General features: G+C 47.9%; 2 protein-coding genes across 3 annotated transcripts in view; one reads left to right on the forward strand and one right to left on the reverse strand.

Moving 5' to 3' along the window:
• Plg (plasminogen) overlaps positions 1-14391 on the forward strand; it is a 35470-nt gene extending 21079 nt beyond the window's left edge. For both annotated transcript variants that reach the window (XM_026393146.2, XM_026393147.2), the window contains exons 12-19: positions 10-158; positions 690-783; positions 4277-4400; positions 5837-5911; positions 6331-6471; positions 8432-8538; positions 13283-13428; positions 13997-14391. In XM_026393146.2, coding sequence (XP_026248931.1) covers positions 10-158; positions 690-783; positions 4277-4400; positions 5837-5911; positions 6331-6471; positions 8432-8538; positions 13283-13428; positions 13997-14158 — 998 coding nt within the window. In that variant the 3' untranslated portion in view covers positions 14159-14391. The remainder of the gene's footprint in view (positions 1-9; positions 159-689; positions 784-4276; positions 4401-5836; positions 5912-6330; positions 6472-8431; positions 8539-13282; positions 13429-13996) is intronic.
• A 668-nt stretch (positions 14392-15059) lies between these two features.
• The window catches only part of Slc22a3 (solute carrier family 22 member 3), an 83696-nt gene continuing 74331 nt past the window's right edge, over positions 15060-24424 (reverse strand). Inside the window, exons 9-11 of the mRNA XM_077801759.1 lie at positions 23859-23971; positions 20647-20746; positions 15060-16809 (exon numbers count right to left, since the gene is read on the reverse strand). Coding sequence (XP_077657885.1) covers positions 16773-16809; positions 20647-20746; positions 23859-23971 — 250 coding nt within the window. The 3' untranslated portion in view covers positions 15060-16772. The remainder of the gene's footprint in view (positions 16810-20646; positions 20747-23858; positions 23972-24424) is intronic.

Genomic DNA, 24424 nt, shown 5'->3' on the forward strand with positions numbered 1-24424 from the left:
CTCCCACAGACTGCATGTTTGGGAACGGGAAGAGCTACCGGGGCACCAAGGCCACCACTGTCACTGGCACTCCATGCCAGGAGTGGGCTGCCCAGGAGCCCCACAGACACAGCATTTTCACCCCACAGACAAACCCACGGGCAGGTCTGGAAAAAAACGTAAGCACTTGGATTCAGGTTTCTCTTTTGCCTTTGGCTGACCAGTCTTTGGACAGAATTGGTCCTGAGTTCTAGAAAATCAGCCTGGTGTGATCTTCTGTGTTGGGGGAAAGGAGGGAAGGGCAATGGAGAGATTTCAGGAGACTAAGGCTGGTGTCCGTGTGGGACCTGCAGGAAGGCAGGACCAGCTGTGTAAATGCCCTCTACCTCAGACCCTCTAGGTGCCTTCCCCATCCATCAGGGGACAGGCCTCACAGCTGGGCCCCCGGGACATGTGACGACTGCATTCTGTGATTCAGAGGCTTGTAGGCATCTCAACAAATCACTTTTCCAAAAAATAAGAAAGGAAGGAAGGAAGGAGGGAGGGAGGGAGGGAGGGAGGGAAGGAAGGAGGGAGGGAGGGAGGGAAGGAAGGAAGGAGGGAAGGAAGGAAGGAAAGGCACACTCCTTCCGTCCTGTAAGGACCCGAGTGTGATGTCCCTGCTTGGCCCCAGGGAAAGGAGCCGCTTCTCAAACGCTGCCTTTTTTCAGTATTGCCGCAACCCTGACAATGATGTCAACGGTCCCTGGTGCTACACCACAAATCCCAGAAAGCTTTTTGACTACTGTGACGTCCCTCAGTGTGGTAAGTTGCTTTCTCTTTTCTAAGGAAATTACTTTTCAAACGAATGCGGTGATCACCTCTTTAATAAAGATCCGTGTGCACACACACTTGCACACTTGCACACTCACACACTCATGCACACACAAAATGGCTTTGGGCTGAGTGCCTCTCTGGGGGAGACAGCTGCCTTCTCTCCCGGGGCCTTTCCTGTTGTGGGCATCTTGGACCTGTGCTTCCAGGGGTCTCATTTGCTAGCGGAATGTGCGCACGCGCACACACACACACACATGCACACACACACACACACACACTGCATACATGTGTGCATATACACATGACTTAGGTAAGGCAGATACCAAATCTCCAAAAGAGCAAGCTTAGGAGTGATATAACCAGCCCCAGAATGGCCCCACAGCACTCTCCAATGTCTAGCAAGGGATCATGAAGCAGCAGCTCAGAGTCACCTCCTCCAGAGGCCAAGAAATAAGAACGGAAACAAATGTTGACTGAAACCCATAAACTGTCTCCCTGAGAACACACTGAAATCAGCGCCGCTCCTCAGTGAGCTCCAACTGCTTCCTGCTGAGAGTCCCATTGCTCAGCCATGCTTGGGCCACTGACTTAGAGATGCTCCTTCCTCATGGCTCCAAACTCGAGGGAGGAAGAAGCTTGGATTGGGGAGGATTGACCCTAGTTCTTAAATGATTGGAATGACGTGTCCCTGGGTACTTCTGGGAAAACAAACCAGAGTCACCACAAGAGCACTCATCCCGGGTAATTGCCCTGGACTCCTTTGCTGTTTGATTCCTGTGGATGGTGTGTGCCACATGGAAGGACGGGAGCTGGACGGGAGGACCTGGGCCTGCAAAGTTCCAAGGCAGTAGGGGGCAGTGGTCAGGAGTCTGGGAGCCGCCCTGCCCTGTTAGCTTTGCTTGTGGGTGGCTGCAGGGACATCAGGGGGAGGGAGATGGGCATGGCGGAAGGACGCCACTTGGCCAGCACCGTGATGAGAGGGCCCTGTACCCCCTGGGCTTAGGGTGGGTTTATGGCTGCCTTTTCTCTAGCTGGTGCTTTTGTCTTCCTGCAGAAGCTGTCAGAGGTCTCTCCCCTGAAAGCCCCTCCCTTTCACTCTCCACCTTGACTCTGTCTTGCGGCCCACCCACTGCCGCTCCCTGCCCCCCCTCCCCGTTCTTATCCCCAACAGGCTGCCTCTAGGTGGGACCAGCCTGGAGTCCCAGCCTCAGGCCTCGTGGTGTGTGCCTGGGACTCAGGAACTTCAGATTCCCTTGAGATAAGGCCCAGTCACCTCCCAGGTGCAGCCCTGGGTCACCACCGGAGGGTCTGGCTTTCCAGGCAAGAGGCAGGCTTGGCAATCCGACAGCCACGTCCTTGTGCAGGAGGCAGGCCTGAAGGCCTCCGAGTGCCTTGCTGATGGGAGCGCTGCTCCCCAAGTGCAGGGTCGACCTGCCCTGCCCTGCGTGGTGGCGAGGTGGGGGACCTCACAGTCCATTGGAGCAATTCTCTTCCCATTCTTTGAGCTTCCTCCAGTCTGTGAGAACCTGGTTCTTTCACACCTCCACATGGTGAGGAAGCCAGAATCACTGAAGAGCTATTTCCTTAGAAATCTGCACGAGGCTTTGTCTTTCAACACCCCTGAGCATCTTTTGGGTCTCAATTGAAACTTCCAGTGTGTCATCTTCTTACTCCCTGACCTTCCAGAATGAAAGGGTTGAAGACAGACCTCTTCTCTATTTCCTCTGTCTCCTGGGCCTAGAGACAGGCCTGGTGCGTAGCAGGCACTATGTATTTGAACACATATTTGCTGAATGAATAAGTAAGTGAATAAAATCACACACTGTAGTTCTTCCAGGACTTCAGGTCAGTGTTGTGCAGGGTGATGGTCCCAGGTTAATGGCATCTTTTTGTGTGCACATGTGTGGTTTTGGGTAGTTTCATTTGGATTTTTCAGATTGAGAAATGGCTTGATTTCTTCCATTTCAACTGTATCATTTTTCTTAAAAAATATTTTATTGCTCATTCCCTGGGAGATTTTAGATTTTGTTGATTTAAGTGGGAAATTCCCTAATGATCATTTTTCATAAAATTCCCCAACCTTTACATTATGTTTAATTTACAAGGAAAAGCACATCTTTAAAAGGAAAAAATACCATTGATTAACTTGTGCACTTCATTAAGCAGCTTTCCTGAAAGGTTCTGTGTCAAGGTCAAGTGTGATTAGAACAAGTAACAGTACGCAGACTGCACAACCACAGCCCCAGCAAGGCCTCTGGAAACCCAAGTGTGGTCTGTGCAGCCCAGTGTCCTTGAGTTCACCGAGGCCCGGGGGGAAGGAATGACCACTTTAAATATAATACCATTTGTTTACTTATGTTCATTTAAAGTTACACGTTTGTTGAATGACTTCAATAACTTTCATTTCTACCTACATATTCCCTACAAACAACAAATAAGGAAAGATAGATAAAAACTTTAAGTTTTGTTTTGAATAGTGAGACTGAGGAACCATCATCTCCATAGTTATTCTTCGAACACTTATATTTTGCACGTGCATGTATGTTTAATACAAATGTAAAAATACGCCTACTTTAGTATGCTTATGCACGTAATCTATTAACATAAATAAAGCTCATTGTTAAGGAGGATGGTAGCCTTACATCACATGTTTCTATTTGGAAAGGGCTTCACATATAGACTCTGAACAGACCACAGCAATTGGAAAGTTCTTTGGAAAACCCAGGCTCCAAATTCTCTAGAGAGTAGGGTCTCTCATTGGTTAAGATGGGCAGTATTTCACCTTGCAGTCCCATCAATGGGGGAACCAAAGACGGACACCAGTCCCTCTCTCCAGGAACCTTGCAGGCTAGTCTAAGGAGAGGGAAAGCAGGGCAGGTGTGTGGAGGTCATCCCCACAGCAGTTGAAGGGGGCTCCCTGGAGGAGGTGTGCAGAAGCTGGCGGAGAGAAGGCAGAATTTCAACTTAGGGTAGTTAGCCTTGCTGCTGACAGTCGCACACACACACACGTGCACATGCATGGGCACACATACACATAAATTCACAGGAAATAAAACACCTTTATGTCTTCCAGTGGAGGTGATTGCTGTGGTCTTCAGGAAACCTCACCTGGCTTAGTTGGGGATGATTCTGTGTTCTAAATTTCGAGTTGGACAAACACAAATAGCCATTTGTACCAATCTGAGTCTTCTCAGTAAAGATGTCATTCTAATGATGAATTATACCAGTTTATTTTTTCTCTACTCCCCATAATGAGGAAGTACTTGTAATTCCTTCAAAGAAGAGGGTCTGGGTTATCTATTGCCATCTTTGAACCCTGGAAAAGAGGTTCCAGATGTTGCCTGTGATTCTGCTACTTCGCCTGCCTGGGCTTTACTATGCCATGAATTCTGAGCTTGGCCCACAGCTGTGAATTCTTCTTAAACTATGTGACGGTTGACACCTTTGACCCAAATGTGACTATTCTGACTTTGTGTCACAGCGTCCTTGTCTTCATTTGATTGTGGGAAGCCTAAAGTGGAGCCCAAGAAGTGTTCTGGAAGAGTGGTAGGAGGCTGTGTGGCCAATGCTCACTCCTGGCCCTGGCAGATCAGTCTCAGGACAAGGTAAGGACAATCTTATCCATCCTTCACCGAGAGCCCTCAAACCTTCCCGACAAACCCGCGGCACTGAGACATCCACACCTGCCTCTATTCCTCTAAGGAGAAAACAAAGCTACACATTTTTTTTTTTTTTAAATTCTGGGTTTTCGACTTTGAACGTGGCTCAAACTGGATTAAAACAAAACAAAACAAAACAAAAATAAACACCCTCGGGTATGCCATCGTCAAAATCTGTAGACACCAGTGTCTACATCAAGCTCTGATATTGCTGGAAAAATATTGAAGACGCTCTTCATGGGTTTGTATGGATACCATCGGCTCATGGTAAAATGAATAGAAGGGAATTTTTTCAGAAATGTGACCCTTTGGCAGGGGGCAAAACCAGAATTATCTACAATCTTTCAGGCATCCAAACTTAAAAAAAAAAAATACTTTTGCACATTTTTGCAAGTCTTGAATTTGAGGCAGGGACTGCTCGCCCATTCACAAATACGTGACTGAATTATAGTCTGAAATCACCAAAATGTAGGGCTCTCTTTTCAGTTGACGTGCTTTGATAGTAAGTCAGTCTTCCTGGCACATCTTGTCAAATACAGGTGGGACACAGCCTTGTCTCCTGGCTTGCTTGCTTCACACGGGCGGGCTCAGCGGTTTTGCTGACCCCAGGGCCACCCCTCCGCATGCTTGGGACTGTCATCCACACACGCAGTCACGTTCCCTTGCACTCTCTTGCGGAGGTGGCTTTTCCTGAGCTGGTGTTTGTGAACCCTTGCTAGAAGAACCCTGGCCTTCCACACACGGTGAATCTGCTCTTTCCATGCTGTGGTGGCCTAGCTCCTGATCGATTTACTAACGTGCCTGTGGACAGATGCTTACCTTTGGTGTTCTTTTCATTACGATTTGGCTCAGGGTGGTTCACCCCATTATTATGTGCCTAAGCAGTACATGGGGGCAAGTGATATGGGGGACAGCTTCAAAAAGTCAAGGTCCTCAGGTGCAATCAGCAGACTGCCATGGGTCACTGCTCTTCGGGACCACCAGGGCCCTGAAGAATGACTCATCACCCATCATTAGGCATAGGTCTTGTCAAAAGAAACTCCCTCCAGGGAAGTTCTCAGGAGGGTGGCTGCTGTTGGAGCCACAGGGCTAAGAGGTCAAAGCTGTGGGGATAGGACTTAATGTAGGAGCCCCTGGTTTTATTACCCGTGGCCGGGCTGTGCCTGGAGCCTCCAGGTGTAGATGGAAGCTTCTGGAAAGTCCCAGGCTGAAGTGTGATTCTAAGCTCCCGCCATCTTGATGTTGGACTGGTAGCCTTTCCTTTTGGGAACAGCAACATTATCAAAATTGCATGAATGTGTCTTTCTGGTTTGCAAGGAAGCAGGAGAAGCCATCAGCTCTGAACTAAAATCTTGACTTTTTTTTTTCCCTTCTTCTCCTAGATTTGGAAGGCACTTCTGTGGAGGCAGTTTAATATCCCCAGAGTGGGTGCTGACTGCTGCTCACTGCTTGGAGAAGTACGTTGGGTAACTGATGTAAGGGCCCATCCTGAAGGCTTCCTCCCTCCTCCCCATCCCCTGCCTCCTCCCGCCTGTGGCAGGGATGCTGGTGCCGGGGAGTGGATATGCAGAAGCCTTCAGCAGAATTGCCAGGGCAATTGTGTGACAGTTCAGAAGTGTCTCTAGAAAGACCCAGTGCAGGTGACTGTGTGGGCCTGGGTTGACAGCAGTGCAGAGGGATTCACTGTGACCGACGTCGGTCCCCAATCCTTAACTGCCAGGTTCAGGAAAATTGTGAATTTTATTTCTTATCCCTCAGAAGTCACCAGTTCCAGTAGTTGTGGGTCTTGGGAGACAACGTGATATTTATAGCAAAGAGGGGGACCCAGTGTAGGGGCTGGACGGTCATCTGCTCCTGATGACACTGTCTTTTGTAGGTCTTCAAGGCCTTCCTCGTACAAGGTCATCTTGGGCGCACACCGAGAAGTGAATCTTGAGCCGCACGTTCAGGAGATAGAAGTGGCTAAACTTTTCCTGGAGCCCACAAGAGCAGATATAGCCTTGCTGAAGCTGATCAGGTACGAGCTCACCTGTGGCTCCTGCCCGGAGCAGAGTGAGGACATTGTTTCATGCCTGGGTTTTATGAGCCCTCGCTGCAGGGTGGGTGTCGGGAGGTGCTGTCTATGTGGTGGAAGGCAAGATTTTGGGAAAAAGCATCAAACTTCATCAAAAAATCTGGACTCAGCCCTGATACTACCACATGCCAGCCTTGACCCTGAGAAAGGAACCAGGACTCCGTTTCCTTAGGTACAAAAAGAGTGAATTGAAATGCCAGGTGAACTGGGACCTCTAGAACTCTCTCACTGTTCACCAGAGAGTGATTCAATGACCCCAGGCTGAGAGTCCCCTCTCAGCATACTTTTGAGGGAAACAATGAGATTACATAGTTCAAAAGTATTTTAAAAAACCACAATGTGAAAAACAACAACAAAAACCATGCCCCAAACTCCATGAAAGCAAACGATACCGTTGCTGTCCTCTCTGGTTGTATTTCTCCTGTTGAGGTGGAGTTCTATGAAGATGACAGTGACAAATTTGCTTATATCACAAAGTTGGGAATGTTGGGAAATAGGTCCCAGTGGAGGCAGCTCACAAGCAGACTGCTGCTTTGAGAAATGCACATTTGGGCCTGATGGGTTCCAGAGGACGAGGTGACGACACGGTGGTGAGCGTGGGCCAGTGGCACAGGGCTGTGGTCAGGAGCTGGGTGCTGCTGTTCTGGGTCTGGTCACAAACTCAGGAGACCTTTTTGGGTCTATCCACTGAGAGGTTGCGCCCAACACTGGGGTATTTGGACACTCTCGAAAGGAAAGAATGGGGCTCCCTTGGCCCCCCACAATGCAGCTCACTCCTCTCTTGATCCCCAGCATTTTCCCCCCCAACCCCCAGCAAATACAAGTCTCTTCTCCTTAGGTACCCAGAGACTTCCCAGGGTGATCTGATGCTTAAACCAATAATTTGGTAAATTTCAGATCCAGGACGTGTTCTGTGATATTGTGGGCTGAGCCTTAGTGCCTCCCCTGCATTCTCCACGCCCCAGGGTCTAAGGTGTTTAGTGGGCCCTGAGGGGACCTATGGAGTGAAATCCATGTGAGAGGCCTGCTCTATTCTGGTGCCTCCAGGAAAGCGTATCTGATTTGAAGTTTGGCGGCACTGAATGATGGTTCTTAGAAAAGGGCACCTCACTTTTTTTTTTTAAATTAAGGATTGAACCCAGGGGCACTCTGCCACTGAGATATACCCCCGGACCCTTTTTATTTTTATTTTGGGACAGGGTCTTGCTAAGTTGCTAAGGTTGTCCTCAAACTTGTGATCCTCTTGCTTTAGCCTCCTGAGTAGCTGGGATGACAGATGTGTGCCACTATGCCCTGCTATTTCCAATCTTTCCCCCTCTTGGACTTACTAAAGTAGAATCAGCTCTAAACATCAGAATTCTAATGTTTAAATGTCCCTAGGACTCCAATCCTCCTTCACCAGTGTCCAGCATTTTACTATATTCTTATAACCACGATGTTGGAACATTTATTGTCAAGGAAACTGAGGCTCCTAAATAGAGCAACTTGCTGGGGCCACACGTGCTCTGGCTGTGGGGCAGCCTCATGAGTTGCTCCATCTAGATGATCCGCCCACTGACTGACGCCCTCCAAATTAATATGAAATTATACTCGGTGCAAAGTTCCAACTCTGCACAGGACACATGCAGAGTGAGGCTTGTCATCCCAACTCCCCAAGGCCACAGCCCCCAGCAGGTTCTCGAACAAAACCGAAGCTGTTCAAATGAAATGTGATATTTGCTTAGATCATAGAAAATTTTAGGCAAATGTGAGGAGGAGGAGCTTCAGTCAGTGAAGCGAGGAAATACCAGCTCTGGGCGCTGGGGCTTCCAGGCAGGTGGCATCGTTGGTGGGCGATGAGCAGGTGAATGCAGGGGCTCCCGCAGGGTGACCACGCGCACCTTTGGGTGTTTCTCTTTCACAGACCTGCCACCATCACTGACAAAGTGATCCCCATCTGCCTGCCATCCCCAAATTATGTGGTTGCCGACCGGACGGAGTGCTACATCACTGGCTGGGGAGAGACCCAAGGTGAGAGGAATTCCAGGTCTGGTGTTGGACTGGCTTTGACCTACAGCCTTCATGACAAAATGAGCATTTGAAGAAAGTTGCACAAGTCCCTACCCCTGAATGGGTCCTGCCCCCTCCTACTTTTGCCTGAACCCTTACCTTATTGCCTCCCTAATCAGTTATCAAGGGACACAGGCAAAAGGAAGGAGACTGTCTCCTGGAGTCCCCAAACCCGTGACTGCAGTGTGAACACTGCTTCCCCAGGTGAGAAGGTGATGACTCCACCCACAAATGCAGGGTATAGGTCACTTTTTATGTGAAGTTAGCCATACTGGGTTCCCAAACTTGGTGTAAAGCAATCACAACAAAAGTTGTGAACTAGTCTGCTTCCCAAATACCCATGTGTCTAACTCGGGTGAGAGGCTGTCGGGGAAGGGACAGGGTGACAGATGGGAAGGAGAGAAAGCACAGGTCAGCACAGGTATGTGCGGAGGGGGCCCTCCTGTGGGATCTGGTGTCAGCCAGCACCTGTGCTTCACTCTGGGGACCCCCCTCCTCTCTTTACAAATACCCCGATATTAAGGTGTGCATTAGGGCGGGCCCTGGCTGTGGGAATACCAGCACTGCTTGAGGGTCCCTGCTCACTTTCTCAGAAGGGTTAGTGTGAGCACTGGCTTTGCAGGAGCTGGAGAGAAGTTAATTTGAAGAAAGATTTTTTTGTGGATTTCAAAAAGAAGAGGGTGAAAACAAACAAACAAACAAACACCCAGTCTAGTTCATTTCAAACTTGGTTTCCCCCTTTCTGTGCTTTCCTGCTGTTTTTGAAACCTCATCTCCTTGACCTCTCACTTCCCCCTCTGCACTTCTGAGTGGGAGGCATTGAGGCCAAGGAAAGCAAAAGTGGAAAATGAAGTGTCCATCCTGGGGGCATCAGGTATACCCAGGTGTTTTGCATTAAAAAAATTTCAAGGCAGGGATGGTGCGCCTCGGATGCACCAAGCCCTGGGTGCAGTCCCAGCACTGAAACAAAAAAGTTAAATGTTCTAAACTCCTGTGAGTTAGACACCATGGTTCCTGCTCTACAAGTAAGGGATCTGAGGCTCAGAGAAGGTACAGGATGGCACAGCAGAGAGCCTGCTCCCTGGGGTGAGCCCTGACCGGGAACCCTGGCTCCCACCCACCAGCTGCAGGTGAGAAAGTGCCCACTCCTTGATGGGGTCCTAGGCCACAAACCGGCTGCAGGGCTGCAGTGGGAGAAGCAGCGAGAAAGGGCACGTTCAGGCTCAGCCCTGCGTGAGGGGCTGCTCTCGTCAATGACATGGGGTTTGTATCCAACAGGGCTCTTTATTACAAGTGACAGAAAATCCAGCTCAAATTGTATTAAGAAAATAAAAACAGGGATTAATAGTAAGCTGAAGAAGGGTGGCTCCTGTGATGTCCCAGGCCTCTGGCCCTTTCCTTCCAGGTGCCATTCTAGGCACACAGGTGACTCCCTTGGGCTATGGATACTGTGCTGCCTCTGGCTCTGCCAGGGAGGACGGAGGCCACTTCCCCCACAGCTCAAGCAACAGTCTGCCCAGCTTTGAAAGCTCGGGCTTGATTTCTGTGCCCACTTCTGTCCAGGACTGTCCAGGACTATCCAGCCTGGAGCTGAAGGCAGGACCCACTTGTGGCCAGCAGGGGCAAAAGGTAGATCCCTCAACAGCATTAGGCTGCAAAGCTGATCCCAAGCCAGAAAACCAACACATATCCCCTACAACATCTTGACTGATTAAATACAAACCTAAAACTCATGAGGATCTGGGAGTGAGCTGGCTCTACCATCTTCCATGTGACATCAGGCAGTTATTTGACATCTTTAAGCCTCAGTTTCATGATCTGTACTACCCTGTAAGTTTATCCTGAGTACTAAAATTATGCACCATCACCATTAGCACCACAATCAGCATCAACCTCAGCAACCACTACCACCACCATCATTATCACCATCACTGCCATCATCTTCATCAACACCACCATCACCATTACATCATCATCACCATCACCACCATCACCATCACATTATCATCACCACCATCACCATCATCATCACCATCATCACCATCACCATCGCCATCACCATCACCATCACCATCATTATCACCATCATCATCACCACCATCACCATCATCACCATCACCATTGCCTTCACCATCACCATCACCATCATCATCACCATCACCATCATCACCATCATCATCAGCATCATTATCACCATCATCATCACCACCATCACCATCACCATCAGCATCATTATCACCATCATCATCACCATCACCATCATCATCACCATCACCATCATCACCATCACCATTGCCATCACCATCACCATCAGCATCATCACCACCATCATCACCATCACCATCACCATCATCACCATCACCATTGCCATCACCATCACCATCAGCATCATCATCACCACCATCACCATCATCACCATCACCATTGCCATCACCATCACCGTCAGCATCATTATCACCATCATCATCACCACCATCACCATCATCACCATCACCATTGCCATCACCATCACCATCACCATCATTATCACCATCACCATCACCACCATCACCATCATCACCATCACCATTGCCATCACCATCACCATCACCATCATTATCACCATCACCACTGCCATCACCATCACCATCACCATCACCACCATCACCATCACCACCATCACCATCACCACCATCACCATCACCATCATTATCACCATCATCATCACCACCATCATTACTATCACCATCACCACCATCACCATCACCACCATCACCATCACCACCATCACCATCACCATCATTATCACCATCATCATCACCACCATCATTACTATCACCATCACCACCATCACCATCATCACCATCACTATTGCCATCACCATCACCATCACCATCACCATCAGCATCATTATCACCATCATCATCACCACCATCACCATCATCACCATCACCATTGCCATCACCATCACCATCACCATCATTATCACCATCATCATCACCACCATCACCATCATCACCATCACCATTGCCATCACCATCACCATCAGCATCATTATCACCATCACCATCACCATCACCATCACCATCACCATCACCATCATTATCACCATCACCATCACCACCATCACCATCATCACCATCACTATCACCATCATTATCACCATCATCATCACCACCATCATTACTATCACCATCACCACCATCACCATCATCACCATCACTATTGCCATCACCATCACCATCACCATCAGCATCATTATCACCATCATCATCACCACCATCATTACTATCACCATCACCATTGCCATCACCATCACCATCACCATCACCATCACCACCAACAGCATCACTGCCACCATCATCACTACCAATGGACATCACATAAGCTGTGGGTGGTTGAGCCCTGAGAGAGGCCAGTCTGCCTGACTCCCAAGTCCATTCACTGTTTCTTCTGCCCCCCTTCTCCATCCACATACTTCTGACTGCCACCCTGCACTGGGTTCCTGTCTCTCCTGGTCCTGACACACATCCATTGAGAATATGAATCTCAGAAGTCACTCCCCAGGAGTCGTCCCATGACAAAACTTAAGCCCAGATACTTCAGATTAAATCATGTTCTCAGTGTGAGATCAAAAGTCTCCTCTCCTCTCACACCTCCAGACTTTCTCTGGCTTCAATATTCCAAAGCAAAGCAAGCCTTGAGGCCAAGGGGCTCTCCCAGGCCAACCTCCAACCTGCCATCCGGGGTGCCTTCAGGGATCTCAGCTGGCTTTCCTCCTTGCCCCCTCCTCACAGCTCCACAAGGGTTTCTGTCCCCCATTACCCACAGCTTCCCAGCCCCCAGAAGTGCCTTCTCCACTTTGGCCACAGGGAGGCAGCACTTCCTCACAGACCCATCAACTTCCCGTCACACTGCCAAGGATTGTTCACTGGCTTCAGGACGTCTGTCTTGCTCAGAAAGCAGATGTGACAGCAGTGACCCTTGGATAGCTTAACCTTTGGCCAAATGGTTTGAGAAGGAGGTCTGCACTGAGCTACTCAGTTCCAGCCCTGCTCCCTGCCCACAGCTTTCTTCCTAGGCAGACCCCTCCTCCAAGGCCGCTCTGCCAGCCAAGGCTGGGCTCGGCTTTCCAGCCGGACCCTGGGACAGGCCTCTTGAGGGCTCCTGTGATCTCCAGACTGACTGAACCCACATCGACCATCTAAGTTCAGTCACAGTCTTTGGGGAAGAGATAGTACGTCATTTCTGGGCTGTCCCGTGCCAGCAAAGCAAAGATATGTTGCAAAACTTCGGCGAAAGCTGGGCTTGCAAAATTGGAAAACTGTATTATCTGTGAAAACACTGAGCTGTCCCTGGGTGGGTCCATCTGGGAAAGCAGTATTTATTTCCTTTGGCAATTCTGCAAATGCTCTACTCAATTTGGCAAAGAAAAAATATCAGTTTTCACCAAAAGAAGAAATGCAACTAGTAAAACAAATGTATAGGAGAATGTTCCCTCTCCCTGTTAAAGAAATGTGGATTAGAAAGTGAATCAGGACAACTGCCACCTATTATATTAGCTATCAGTTTTTAAAGTTATAATATTTTAATAATATTATAATATGAATACTCACAGCACACAGCCACACAGACAAGAGACTCTTCGCGGCTGCTCTGACGTTCTGAAGTCTCCTCCAGAGCATGTGCTGGGTCCAGTAACGGTTTCTTGACTCTTTAAACACAGGGACCTCTGGTGCTGGTTATCTCAAGGAGGCCCACCTGCCTGTGATCGAGAATAAGGTGTGCAATCGCTATGAGTATCTGAACGGCAGAGTCAGACCAACAGAGCTGTGTGCTGGGCATTTGGACGGCGGCACGGACAGCTGCCAGGTAAGAAAGGGTTATAGAGACCCAAGCTGGTCTTGGGCTGGCCTGTCTCAGCCCCTTAGACATTGCAGTCACAAAGTGGCAAAGTCAAGAAGGAATCGCAACCCAAGTGCCAGTCTCAATGTTGTCGAGAAACCCTAGAACATCTGGGATAATTTCTCAGGCCTCAAGTTCCAGAAGGACAGTCAGGGTGTGTGTTCAGTACCACAGCTGCCACAGGCCACAGGCCTCCCTGAGCTGGGCTGGTGGACGGGGGTCTGGGGGGGGGAGGGTCCAGGCCAGAAACTAGTTGTACCACTTGACCACTGTGCTCAGGCTGGCTGGGCCTCAGAGAAGCCTCCAGGCAGCAGCATCCACAGGGATCATTTCCCAGGGAAAATGGAACAGGATGGTTTTGCTGAATAGGATTCGTTAAGTACTTAAATGCTGCAAATGTTCAAAGGATACGTCAATAAGTTTCTTCCTGACTTCAAATCCTGGGAAACTTACCTACTGATGGCAGAAGGTGGCATCCCATAATCAAAGAAGGGAAGTTTAATCTTCATATGGATTTTTCCCTCCCTCCATCTAGGGGGACAGTGGAGGGCCTCTGGTTTGCTTCGAGAAGGACAAATACATTTTGCAAGGAGTCACTTCTTGGGGCCTTGGGTGCGCTCGTCCCAATAAGCCAGGAGTCTACGTCCGCGTCTCAAGGTTCGTGAATTGGATTGAAGAAATAATGAGGAATAACTGAATGGGAGATAGAGCAAAGCATCCACTTACCTAGAAGCTGGAACGTGGGTAAGGTATTCGGAGTGCTCAGAAATAATCGACAGTAATCAAACCGAGACGCTGTACACAGCTGCTGCCGACCCTCAGCCCCTTTTGTACTATCGTGGATAAATTTTTCATGGACCTACTGGATTCTGTAATAATAAGGCAACACAGCTATGCCATTTATTGAAAATAAACCCTGTACTTACTTTGTTTTGAGTTGTTTTTTTGGGGGGTGGGGTGGAGATTTTCAATATTTTCTTTTTTTGAGTTTCGATATTTTCATGTTCTACATTGTTCTTACCAATTTCAAATGAACAAATACAGTGAGTTAGCTTGTTTTCATAAGGAACCATTGCTTACAGGAGTAAGAGGCCTGTAGGATCGCAGAGAAGGGAGCCGAGAAGTCTGAGGAAGTCCCTCATACACTGACCCCATCCACTAACGCTGGTCTGATGCTATCTTTAATGTCTTTCCTTCGGCATTGGGCTAATGTTCTCACAGCTGCCCCCTGTATGGGGAATCAGGAGAACAGGTTCTATTCCCAGCAATGAAATCTGTTATTGATGACTGACTCTGGCCCAGCCCAGGGGACGCAGAGAGCTGTGTATCATGGTGTGATCTGGGCAATGGAAGAGTAATACAAGACCAGCCAAGAGTCTGCATGTTTCTCTGGGTCACATCTAATTGTAGGGATGGTGTCAAGATCTTATAAAGGAACAAGAAACCCGTGTTGAAGGTGGGCTGCTTGTTTTCCATCACTGATTAGCACGGGTTGGCATGTGTTTTTTATGCTTTCAGTGTTTTACAGAGACACGTGTTCCAAAGGAAGAGAAAGAATGGATTCTTGAAACAATTTAAAATTTTTTATTGTTGCCAAACAAAAATATCACCTCCAGATACAACTAGGTGGTGATGGTATCAAAAAGCAACAGCCATCTTACAGCAAAGAGGTGCCAAAAAAAATTAAAAGCACAAATGTCCATGAGTGCGGGGTGAATGCATTATCACGTTCTCATAAGGCTGTGCTGACATCATGGTTGAGTGTGAGCGTTCGTACTCAATTCTGATTGTGCTTTAAGGATTAAGGAGTTTATTCTGGAATCAGCACACACATCTTATGTGCTATCACACATGTGTATGTCCACACAGAGAAATGTTCTTCTTCATTGGCAAGGTTTCCCTTTGGTACCTATTTTACCCGTGCACACAAAGTTTCTCCTGAAAGAAATCTGGCATAGATATATACTGACTCCGAAAGTATAACAGATGGAGCACACAAAGCAGAACACTATATTTCTTTTTTAAGTTTCTGGTTTCAAAAGTCTGGATAACAGAAAAGAAAGTTCAAATCCCTTATTAATAAGTATAAAGTCATTTATAAAAAGCTGCTGCTAATTCTTTTTAGCATGACCTTTCCTTTAATGAAAACGTAAGCTTTCCCCGGGACAATCCCAGAGTGCCAAGGTGAAAGGAGAACCGTCTGTGGGTTCCACTCTCTACCACAGGCACCGTCACAACTGAACCCACAGGTGCAAAATACATATCTCCTCACTTTTAGAACCCTAAGACCCCGGGACTCATAATCCACGGGTTTTGTTGAATAAAGAACAAATCTGTGGCTCCAGGTTCCACTAAAGGAGGACCAAAGATATCCTGAATCATCTCAGGACCCAAACCTGATTTTATAACTAACAGAGCCAAACCCCAAATTGTCCAGTGGATCTGTTCTTATTATGGAATGAGACCTAACTGTGCCTGGAACCTTAGATGCTGCAGAGGAGGTGGACAGGAGGGACGGCTGACCTGTCCATGCTGGGATGGCTTCCGGAACGTCAGCGAACAAAGACGGCGCAGGCTGGGCCCCGTGTGGCCCCGAGTCCTCAGTCTAGTCTCTTCGTTGAGAGGATCCCCACATCCTCCTCCTCCCTGCTCTCAGAACACTCAGTTTGGTGCTACATCCCTTCGTGGGATTTCATGAACACATTTCTGTACAACTTTCCTAGATCCTTGGTTTGCACAGACTGCATTTGGTGTGTGGTACTAGGGATTTAACCCAGGGGTGCTTTACCTCTGAACTATGTCCCCAGCCCTATTTTCTAATTTTATTTGCAAACAGAATCTCACTAAGTTGCTGAGGCTGGCCTTGAACGTGTGATCCTCCTGCCTCAGCCTCCCAAGTTGTTGGGATTGCAGACAAGTACCTCCATGTCCAGCTCATCCTGAATTTTTGATGGAGCTATTATAAGAATCCGTGGTAGAGGCTTCTCTTGTTTCTCTTCAACAGTAAGAGTCAGGGACCGCTGCTCCAACATCAGGAAAAAATAATAAAAAAAAAGTACTGTGTACCTAACAGCTCTTGGCTAAATGGGCCACATAGTACATGTTTCCAGAAACTTTGAAAGCATGATAAACCCTAACTCATCCAACATCATATAAAAATACTTCGGATAGTTTGAACGTATTCATATGGCACTCAATACACTGGATCGTGCCGCACCAGGGAGCTGAACACGCAGGTGCATCTCTAGAGGCTCTGCATCTCCAGGAGGGTGGTCTTCTGACAGCTCCTTCCCGCGGGCTTTGCAGGGCCCTCAAAGGTGAGCGCTGGAAACCTGGGTCTTCTTTTTCCTGTGATATTGATAGAATATGAACTTATGAAACATCAGAGAAAAGATACAGTCCTCATGAAAGACTACACAAGGAGCGCTCATGAACATAGCTTTCATCAAAGCCACTCATGAGAAAAACCTCCTAACAACCTGACTCAAAGGTTACAAAAGAGATTTTTGGTCTGCTTTTGGACCCTACAGAGTGGTTCATTAGCATTATAGCCTGTAGCTTCCTTGTGAATTTCTACCTCACAGCAGGGCTTGGAAGTGAGCTGTTGATGTGAACAAAAGCAGCAGAAATGGTAGAATAATTCGCTGCAGCTTTAGAAGGGAGATGCTAACAGGTTTCCGTCATTTGGTGCTAAGTGGTCTTGTTCCAGAGTAAATAATCACAGGCCATAATCAATGTGCTTAATTTATAGGACTGTAAATCATACTTCCAATAGATTGCTCTTCAAGGGTAGGGACTAGATAGAATTCATTCACCTAGCTTCTAATGAAAAATTACAAACATAAAAAATTAAAAAGAATCTGTGTAACTCAAAATTTTTTGTTGATATAATTCTTCATGTTTATATATCAGTTATCAAACAAAAATACTGGACAGTAATTTTCCCATCTCTCCCAGTAATCTAATTTCAATATGACTGCTGTCCTTGAAGCATCCTGATCTCAGATGACTCCCTCTTCCTGTATTTTTTTCCTGATGAGTTAGAAAACCCCTGAATTAAGCAGAGCACATCGCTCTATTTAAACAGGTCCAGCCAGTGCGGCAGGACCACAAGGAGAATGCTGTCCCCTTGTTGGAATATTGGCATGGAGTGGTCACTAGTGAGGCAGTGAATCTGATGAAGAAGGCATCCACCCACTGAGTGCTGGAGACCGGAGACCTCAAGGACCTACACACAGGCCACCCACAGCCTCACCTTTGACCCATAATCCCCGTGGGAGTGAGGAGCACATGGACCACGGGAATTTCCTCTTCCACTGTGAACTCTTATTTTAAGGGAAGCCCATTTCCTTCCTCACTACTTTCCCCTTCTTCATGTTGACCTCCTTGGAATTCTCTTTTTTCCTGGTCTTCTGGCATGGCTGTGACTGGGGTGACAGGATTGGAGCCTGGCTCCTGACCCAGTCCCCATACCCTGATACAAACCTAGGGTCTTAGAAGGCTCCGGAGGACTTCTGGGGTTTTAATACTTTAAACCCATTTCTTTCGTTAACTTAATTTTGTTTTACAAAATGGTGGTGTCACAAGGACCAACTCCCACCCACCCCTAACTTCAGGCGGTACCGTGGGGGGGGGGTGGGGGTGGGGGGGGTGGGGGTGGGGGGGGTGGGGAGGTGGGGGGAAGGAGAGGCACAACGGCCTCCCAGGCAGCGCAGGTACTTCCTGGTTCCTTGGAGGGAAACGCCCCTTCCTTCCCTTCCTTCTGATTGGCCTGTCCTGTCAGAAACGCCCCTTCCTTCTGATTGGCCTGTCCTGTCAGTAGGCAGCCAATGGAATATGGCTACGATTTGGTCTCGACCACACGAAGTTCGGGGGAGGGCAGCTGCGACGGATTAAAAGCAGGATCTGAAGAGGGGACTGTCCTGGCCTCTGGAGGGATCTCACGACTCAAAACAAGCCACAAACAGGTCGCCGCTAAAGTGAACCTAGCCCGGGAGCCCCGGGTGTATACCAGAGAGCACGGCGGGTCCTGGTGCCTGAAGGGTGGGAAACCTGCTGACTTCCCAGCCAGGGGACACATTGCTGTTTCACAGAATCCTGTAGCATGTTAAATGGAACAGCATGTGTGAAACCACTGATCACACAGGTGCTGCACCCGCATCAGCTTCTCTCTCCTCAACAAACAAAGGAGAGTTTAGTAAAATTCAGGGTGTGTGTGTGTGTGTGTGTGTGTGTGTGTGCGCGCGCGCGCGCCAGTGCTGGGGCTAGAACCCAGGGCCTTGTACATGCGAGGCAAGCACTCTACCAACTGAGCTATATCCCCAGCCCTAAAACTTGGCCTTTTAAATAAATATTGTCGATACATTTTTTAAAAAAAATTTAAAGGTCTATACACTTAATTTCTGGGTCATTAAGATTGATTTTTAATTTTTAAATTAGCTGTTAACCATTTTTTAAAAATTACACATATAATACCAGACCACATGTTCTAAAGGAGAAAAAAAAAAAAACAAAAACCTAACACTACAGATGTAATAAAAGACTGTCCTCTGTCCCACATGTCTTCCCAGCCCACTTCCCTCCTTGAGGGTATAAATTATTGTTTTACATTTTTTCACCACACATTATCATATTCACATTTTGTACCTCTTTATGATGAAAAATTTTAAAGAGAGAAAATGAGAATTTGTACAATGTAAATTTTTTATATTACTCTTTAAATTTATATATTGGTTGGATATTAATCAATGTATAATCTGAATACTATTTAAATAACCCACTCCAAAACTCAGTCTCTCTTTCTTTCTCACTCCTCTCTATGTCTATCCATCCATCCATGTATCTATTTATGTATCTATCATCTATGTGTCTTTATTATCCATGTTATCTATCAATAATTTGTCAATCACCTATGTGTCTATTTTTACCCACCTAACCATTTGCTTGTGTATCTATCATCTATATTGTCTATCTATTTCTGTTTGCCTATCATTTACTTATCAATCTGTTTTTGTCTGTCATCTCTCTTTCCACATAGCTATAGGGAGGGATTGCTATATAGGTTTAGTTTTTAATCAAAACTGTAACATTGTGCATGCTTCACTTTGTGTGAACCCTGAGAAGCTTCCTATGTCACTCCATACAGACAGACCTCACTTCTTTTCCCCGATGGTTTCAAATTCTGTTTTTAAACAGGACATGGTGGTGCATGCCTATAATCCCAGCAACTCAGGAGGCTGAGGCAGGAGGATTGTAAATTTAAGGCCAGACTCCAAAACTTAGTGAGGTCCTAAGCAACTCATTGTGACCCCGAATCAAAATAGAAAATAAAACGTGTTGGGGGTGTGGCTCAGTGGTAAAGCACCCCTGGGTTCAATCCACACTACCAAAAATTTAAATAAACATAAAAAATAACATGCTGTTTTTGTTTGAGAGGTTTTCTTTTCTTTTTTTTTATTATTTTTTTAATTGGTTGTTCACAACATTACAAAGCTCATGACATATCATATTTCATACCTTAGATTGAAGTGGGTTATGAACTCCTAATTTTACCCCAAATGCAGATTGCAGAATCACGTCGGTTACACATCCACAATTTTACATAATGCCCAATTAGTAATTGTTGTATTCTGCTACCTTTCCTATCCCCTACTATCCCCCCTCCCTCCCCTCCCATCTTCTCTCTCTACCCCATCTACTGTAATTCATTTCTCTCCTTGTTAATTTTCCCATTCCCCTCACAACCTCTTATATGTAATATTGTATAGCAATGAGGGTCTCCCTTCATTTCCATGCAATTTCCCTTTTCTCTCCCTTTCCCTCCCATCTCATGTCTCTGTTTAATGTTAATCTTTTCTTCCTGCTCTTCCTCCCTGCTCTGTTCATAGTTGCTCTCATTATATCAAAGAAGACATTTGGTATTTGTTTTTTAGGGATTGACTAGCTTCACTAAGCATAATCTGCTCTAGTGCCATCCATTTCCCTGCAAATTCTATGATTTTGTCATTTTTTATTGCTGCATAGTACTCCATTGTGTATAGATGCCACATTTTTTTTATCCATTCATCTATTGAAGGGCATCTGGGTTGGTTCCACAGTCTAGCTATTGTGAATTGTGCTGCTATGAACATCGATGTGGCAGTATCCCTGTAGCATGCTCGAGAGGTTTTCAATTTTGAACCATACCTGCCAAGTCTCTCCACATCGTCCACTGTCTCTGGCAAGGCAATGCCCTTGGTTTCAGGCAAAAGCATCACGAGGCCACCACAGACGGATGCCAGGACACCTGTGCAAGAGAGAGAGGCATTACTGCTGGGGACACGGGAGATGCGCCTGCCACACTCACTGATCTTCAGTGGCTCCTGACAGCAGCAGCACTCTGCTGCCCCAGCAGCTCCCCACCTTCCCCCAGCCCTGGGGGCACCTGGCTCCCTGCACCCCCTGAAGGCACCTGTCCATCCGTCAGCTAACAACCACAGTTACGTGTCATTTAACAACAGGGCCGGGTCCTGGGGAGTGTCTTTAGGTGACCTCACTGCTGTCTACTAAGATGGCGATGTCACCAGGAGATACAATCCTACGGGACTTCCTTCCTACGCGGTGTGGGTCGCTGACCGGGCGCCCTGGTGTGGTGCCTGACTATGGGGCTTCACTGCTCCACAGGAAACAGCCACCAGACAGGGATGCCTCCACCCGCTCCTGAGGCCACAGCTTAATAGCATCCTCTCGACTCCATCGCGTGACACTCTAAGACTCGGTCCCGCCTCTGCCCGATGGCAAGGCCCCTGTGTCTGTTGTTTTGACTTCTTGCCGACTAACCAGGGTACTCACTCCAGCACCTTCGACCTCTTGGTGGGAGCATTGGAACGCGCTCGAACCCTCACCTTCCAAGAGCTGGCTCAACTTCACCGTGGCCATCCTCCCTTCTCTGCCCTTTGGAGCCCAAATTCTTGAAACATCAAGAAGCACCACTTCCTCATATCCCAGTGGTGTGCTGCCGAATTTTTAACAACCAGCTCTGGAAAATAGAGCCCTGGCTCGTAGCTTTGCCCATTTCCATGGTGTAAATGCCCTCACCCTGGCTATTTCCAGCTGCCAGCATGCCCTCCCTGAACGCAGCATTGGGAGGAAGTGGACAGTAACCCCCATTCTGTGGTATTTCCAGCACAAAGAAATGGTCCTTGTCAGTGACCCTCAGAACACACACAGGAAAATGAATCAGGAGCTGTTGTGTATGTATTATCCCTGTGTTCAATGTATTTTACCTACTGTGTTTTTAAATGACGGCTGTATTTAAAGATTGGCTCACGTAATTCTTGAAGACATCACGTGTGGCCCTGCTGAGCCATCAGGAGCCAGTTCCAACATACCACGTTTCTCAGACTGCAGCTCACGCCGTTCAATCTGGGTTCTGCCCTGGGCCCTTCCTGGCCCTGCTCCAGCCAGGTCCCCAATTGCCTCCTTCCCCAGATCCAGTGGGGCTGCTTCTGGGCCTTATTGGTGGATCTTGCTCGTACCCACCCTGCGAGACTCCCACCTTCCCCGCTTGCCTGTTTCTCCTCCTCTCCTCTCACACCCCTCCGCATCTCCGGTGTCCTAGTTCCCAGTCACTCCCCCAGCCTCACTGGTGATCTGTGCTCAGATGCTCCCAAATCCCCCTCCCCAGTCCACAGGCCTCCTCTGGGCTTGCTGACACCAGGTGTCCTGGGTTCTCAACATTTTGACTTGGATACTTTCAGGATCCCCTTGTCACACGGCCTCCTGCGGACTGACTCTGTGCCTTTCTGGTCTGTGGTTTCCCCTGGGGGTGTGGGCTGCCATTCCGCTGCTCTGCTGACCCTGTCCACTGTCCTGCCTGCCAATCTGGCTCCCAGTGCTTCTTGCGTCCGTCTGCTCCTCTCCCTCCCTCTGCCAGCTTCTGCTTAGACCAGGTCACAAAGGTCTCTCCCTAAACCACGACATTCTTTCCATCATCTCTCCAGTAGCACCGTTTCCTTCCAATTCATTTGACAATTGCCATCAGAGTCCCATCTCCAAAATGCAAATCTAGCTGTGTCACCCCATGTAAAGCTTTGTGGTAGCTTCTCACTGCTGTTTGGATACAGAACAAAGCCTCCACACTTCTGAGGAGACCTTCTGTGACCTGTCTTCCCCTGGTGACAGTTCCCTTCAGGCCCCAAGGCACACTCTGGACTCTATCCTTTAACGTCCTGGGGCTAGAGGACACCGTCTTCCTCTTGCCCTGGGCCTTCCCATGGCCTGGAGCACAGCCCACATGTGTCATTTCTTCTCATCTCCAGACCACAGCCTGGACATGACTTCCGTCCTCCCAGCTTTCTGTGGTCGACTCCAAGGGCCAGCATCCCTGTGGTGTGCTCCTCCGGGGATTTCAACATTTATCAGGCTCGACTGTTTGGATTTTTAGAAACATAGCTTCTCCCCAGCCAGCTCTGGGGGGAAGGGCCTACCCCCAGCCCCGGTGCCAGCTGGGGCAGCTCTGGTCTGCAGGCTGGGCTGTAGTCTCGGAAGATTAGGCTGAGTCGTCTCCCAGACCACTCTGACCTTGTGGGACAATGATCCCCTCTTTGCTCTTTCATGATGGCCACAGAATTAACCCTGAATTTGATTATCAAATCCCATTAAATAATTTGAAATGATCTTGTATTAAGCTCATTGGTATCATGTGGTCAGAAGCTGGTTGTCTGTCAGGGGAGTTTTGCATGAGAGAATGTGTGTCTCAGGAACTCAGTATCTGTATTGAGCAACAAATGAGCAACATTCCCTCCCTAGAGTAAGGAAGTGGAGACGGAGGAAGGGCAGGGTAAGAAAGGGCCATCCTGTGTCCTGACTGCTGCAGAGCACAGAGAGAGGCGTGAGGTCTGGCAGGACAGATGGAACAGCCCTGGAGAAACCCTGCCCGAGGCCTGAGGTCCCTCCCCAGACAGGGCTGGGTGGCTGCACAGGATCCATGAGGACTGGGAAGGAGGCGTGGACTTGAGGGACGTGGAGGAAGTTACAGTGTATGTGGAGGAGGTCTGTGTCCCCTGCTCTTTCAGAACAGCCTCTTTAGATCACAGCCAAATAAGATGTGATATTGACAGATGTCAAACATTTAAAAACACACAATCTTCAGGCTGATTTTTAAATCATAAATCATAAAAGAGTTTTGCAGTATTTAATTTTAACTCAGAACTAAAGAAGAAGGCTGACAGGATCTCCTTTTACCTCCACTCTTCCATATAAAGAAAACTAAAAGCTTTTAGGATTTCACATTTTATTATTATATTATGATTACCAGATGTCATCAACATCAAACCTCGTGGCCACTGCAGCTTCTGTTAATACAAAGAACACAGACGGAGGAAGCCCTTTCGGGCACCACGTAACAGAGTCCTTACCGAAGATGATCAGAGGTAGCTCTAGCCACACGGCTGCCAGTCGGAAGAGCAGAAATGGGGCTATGATTCCCCCAAAATCACACAAACCCGAACAGAGCGAAACCCCAAAGTTTCTGCAGAATGAAAAATGGTTTTAAGTGAAAAGCATTCAAATTTAAAAAAAAATCAAGATAATTATAATATTCAGACATATTAAACAGCAGAGAAATCGTGGCCACACTTTCCATTTCTACCGTTTTTAACTCTGAAAACAGCTATTCTCTTGCACTCCAGCCCTTTCCTTGCTGAGTGCTTCCCAGCGAGGGTCGTGAGGAAGCTGCAGTGTTGGTGGAGTGACCTTCATTCATCAGCAGCTCACTAGCTGGCCTGCTCCGTGACACACGTGCCACCTTGGTACCCTTGCTTGACTGCAAGATGTGCCCATTGGGATATTTCTCCAGCCAAGGAGGCCGGTTTGCCCGACACCATGTGCACCATTGAATGTCCTTCAATAACCAGCTGCTCACAGGAGCAAGGCTTGCACTGAGCTCAGAGGAGACACCACAGCCTGGGCACAGGGCGGTGCC

This window comes from Urocitellus parryii, chromosome 8, assembly GCF_045843805.1.
Source record: "Urocitellus parryii isolate mUroPar1 chromosome 8, mUroPar1.hap1, whole genome shotgun sequence".
Lineage (NCBI taxonomy): Eukaryota > Metazoa > Chordata > Mammalia > Rodentia > Sciuridae > Urocitellus > Urocitellus parryii.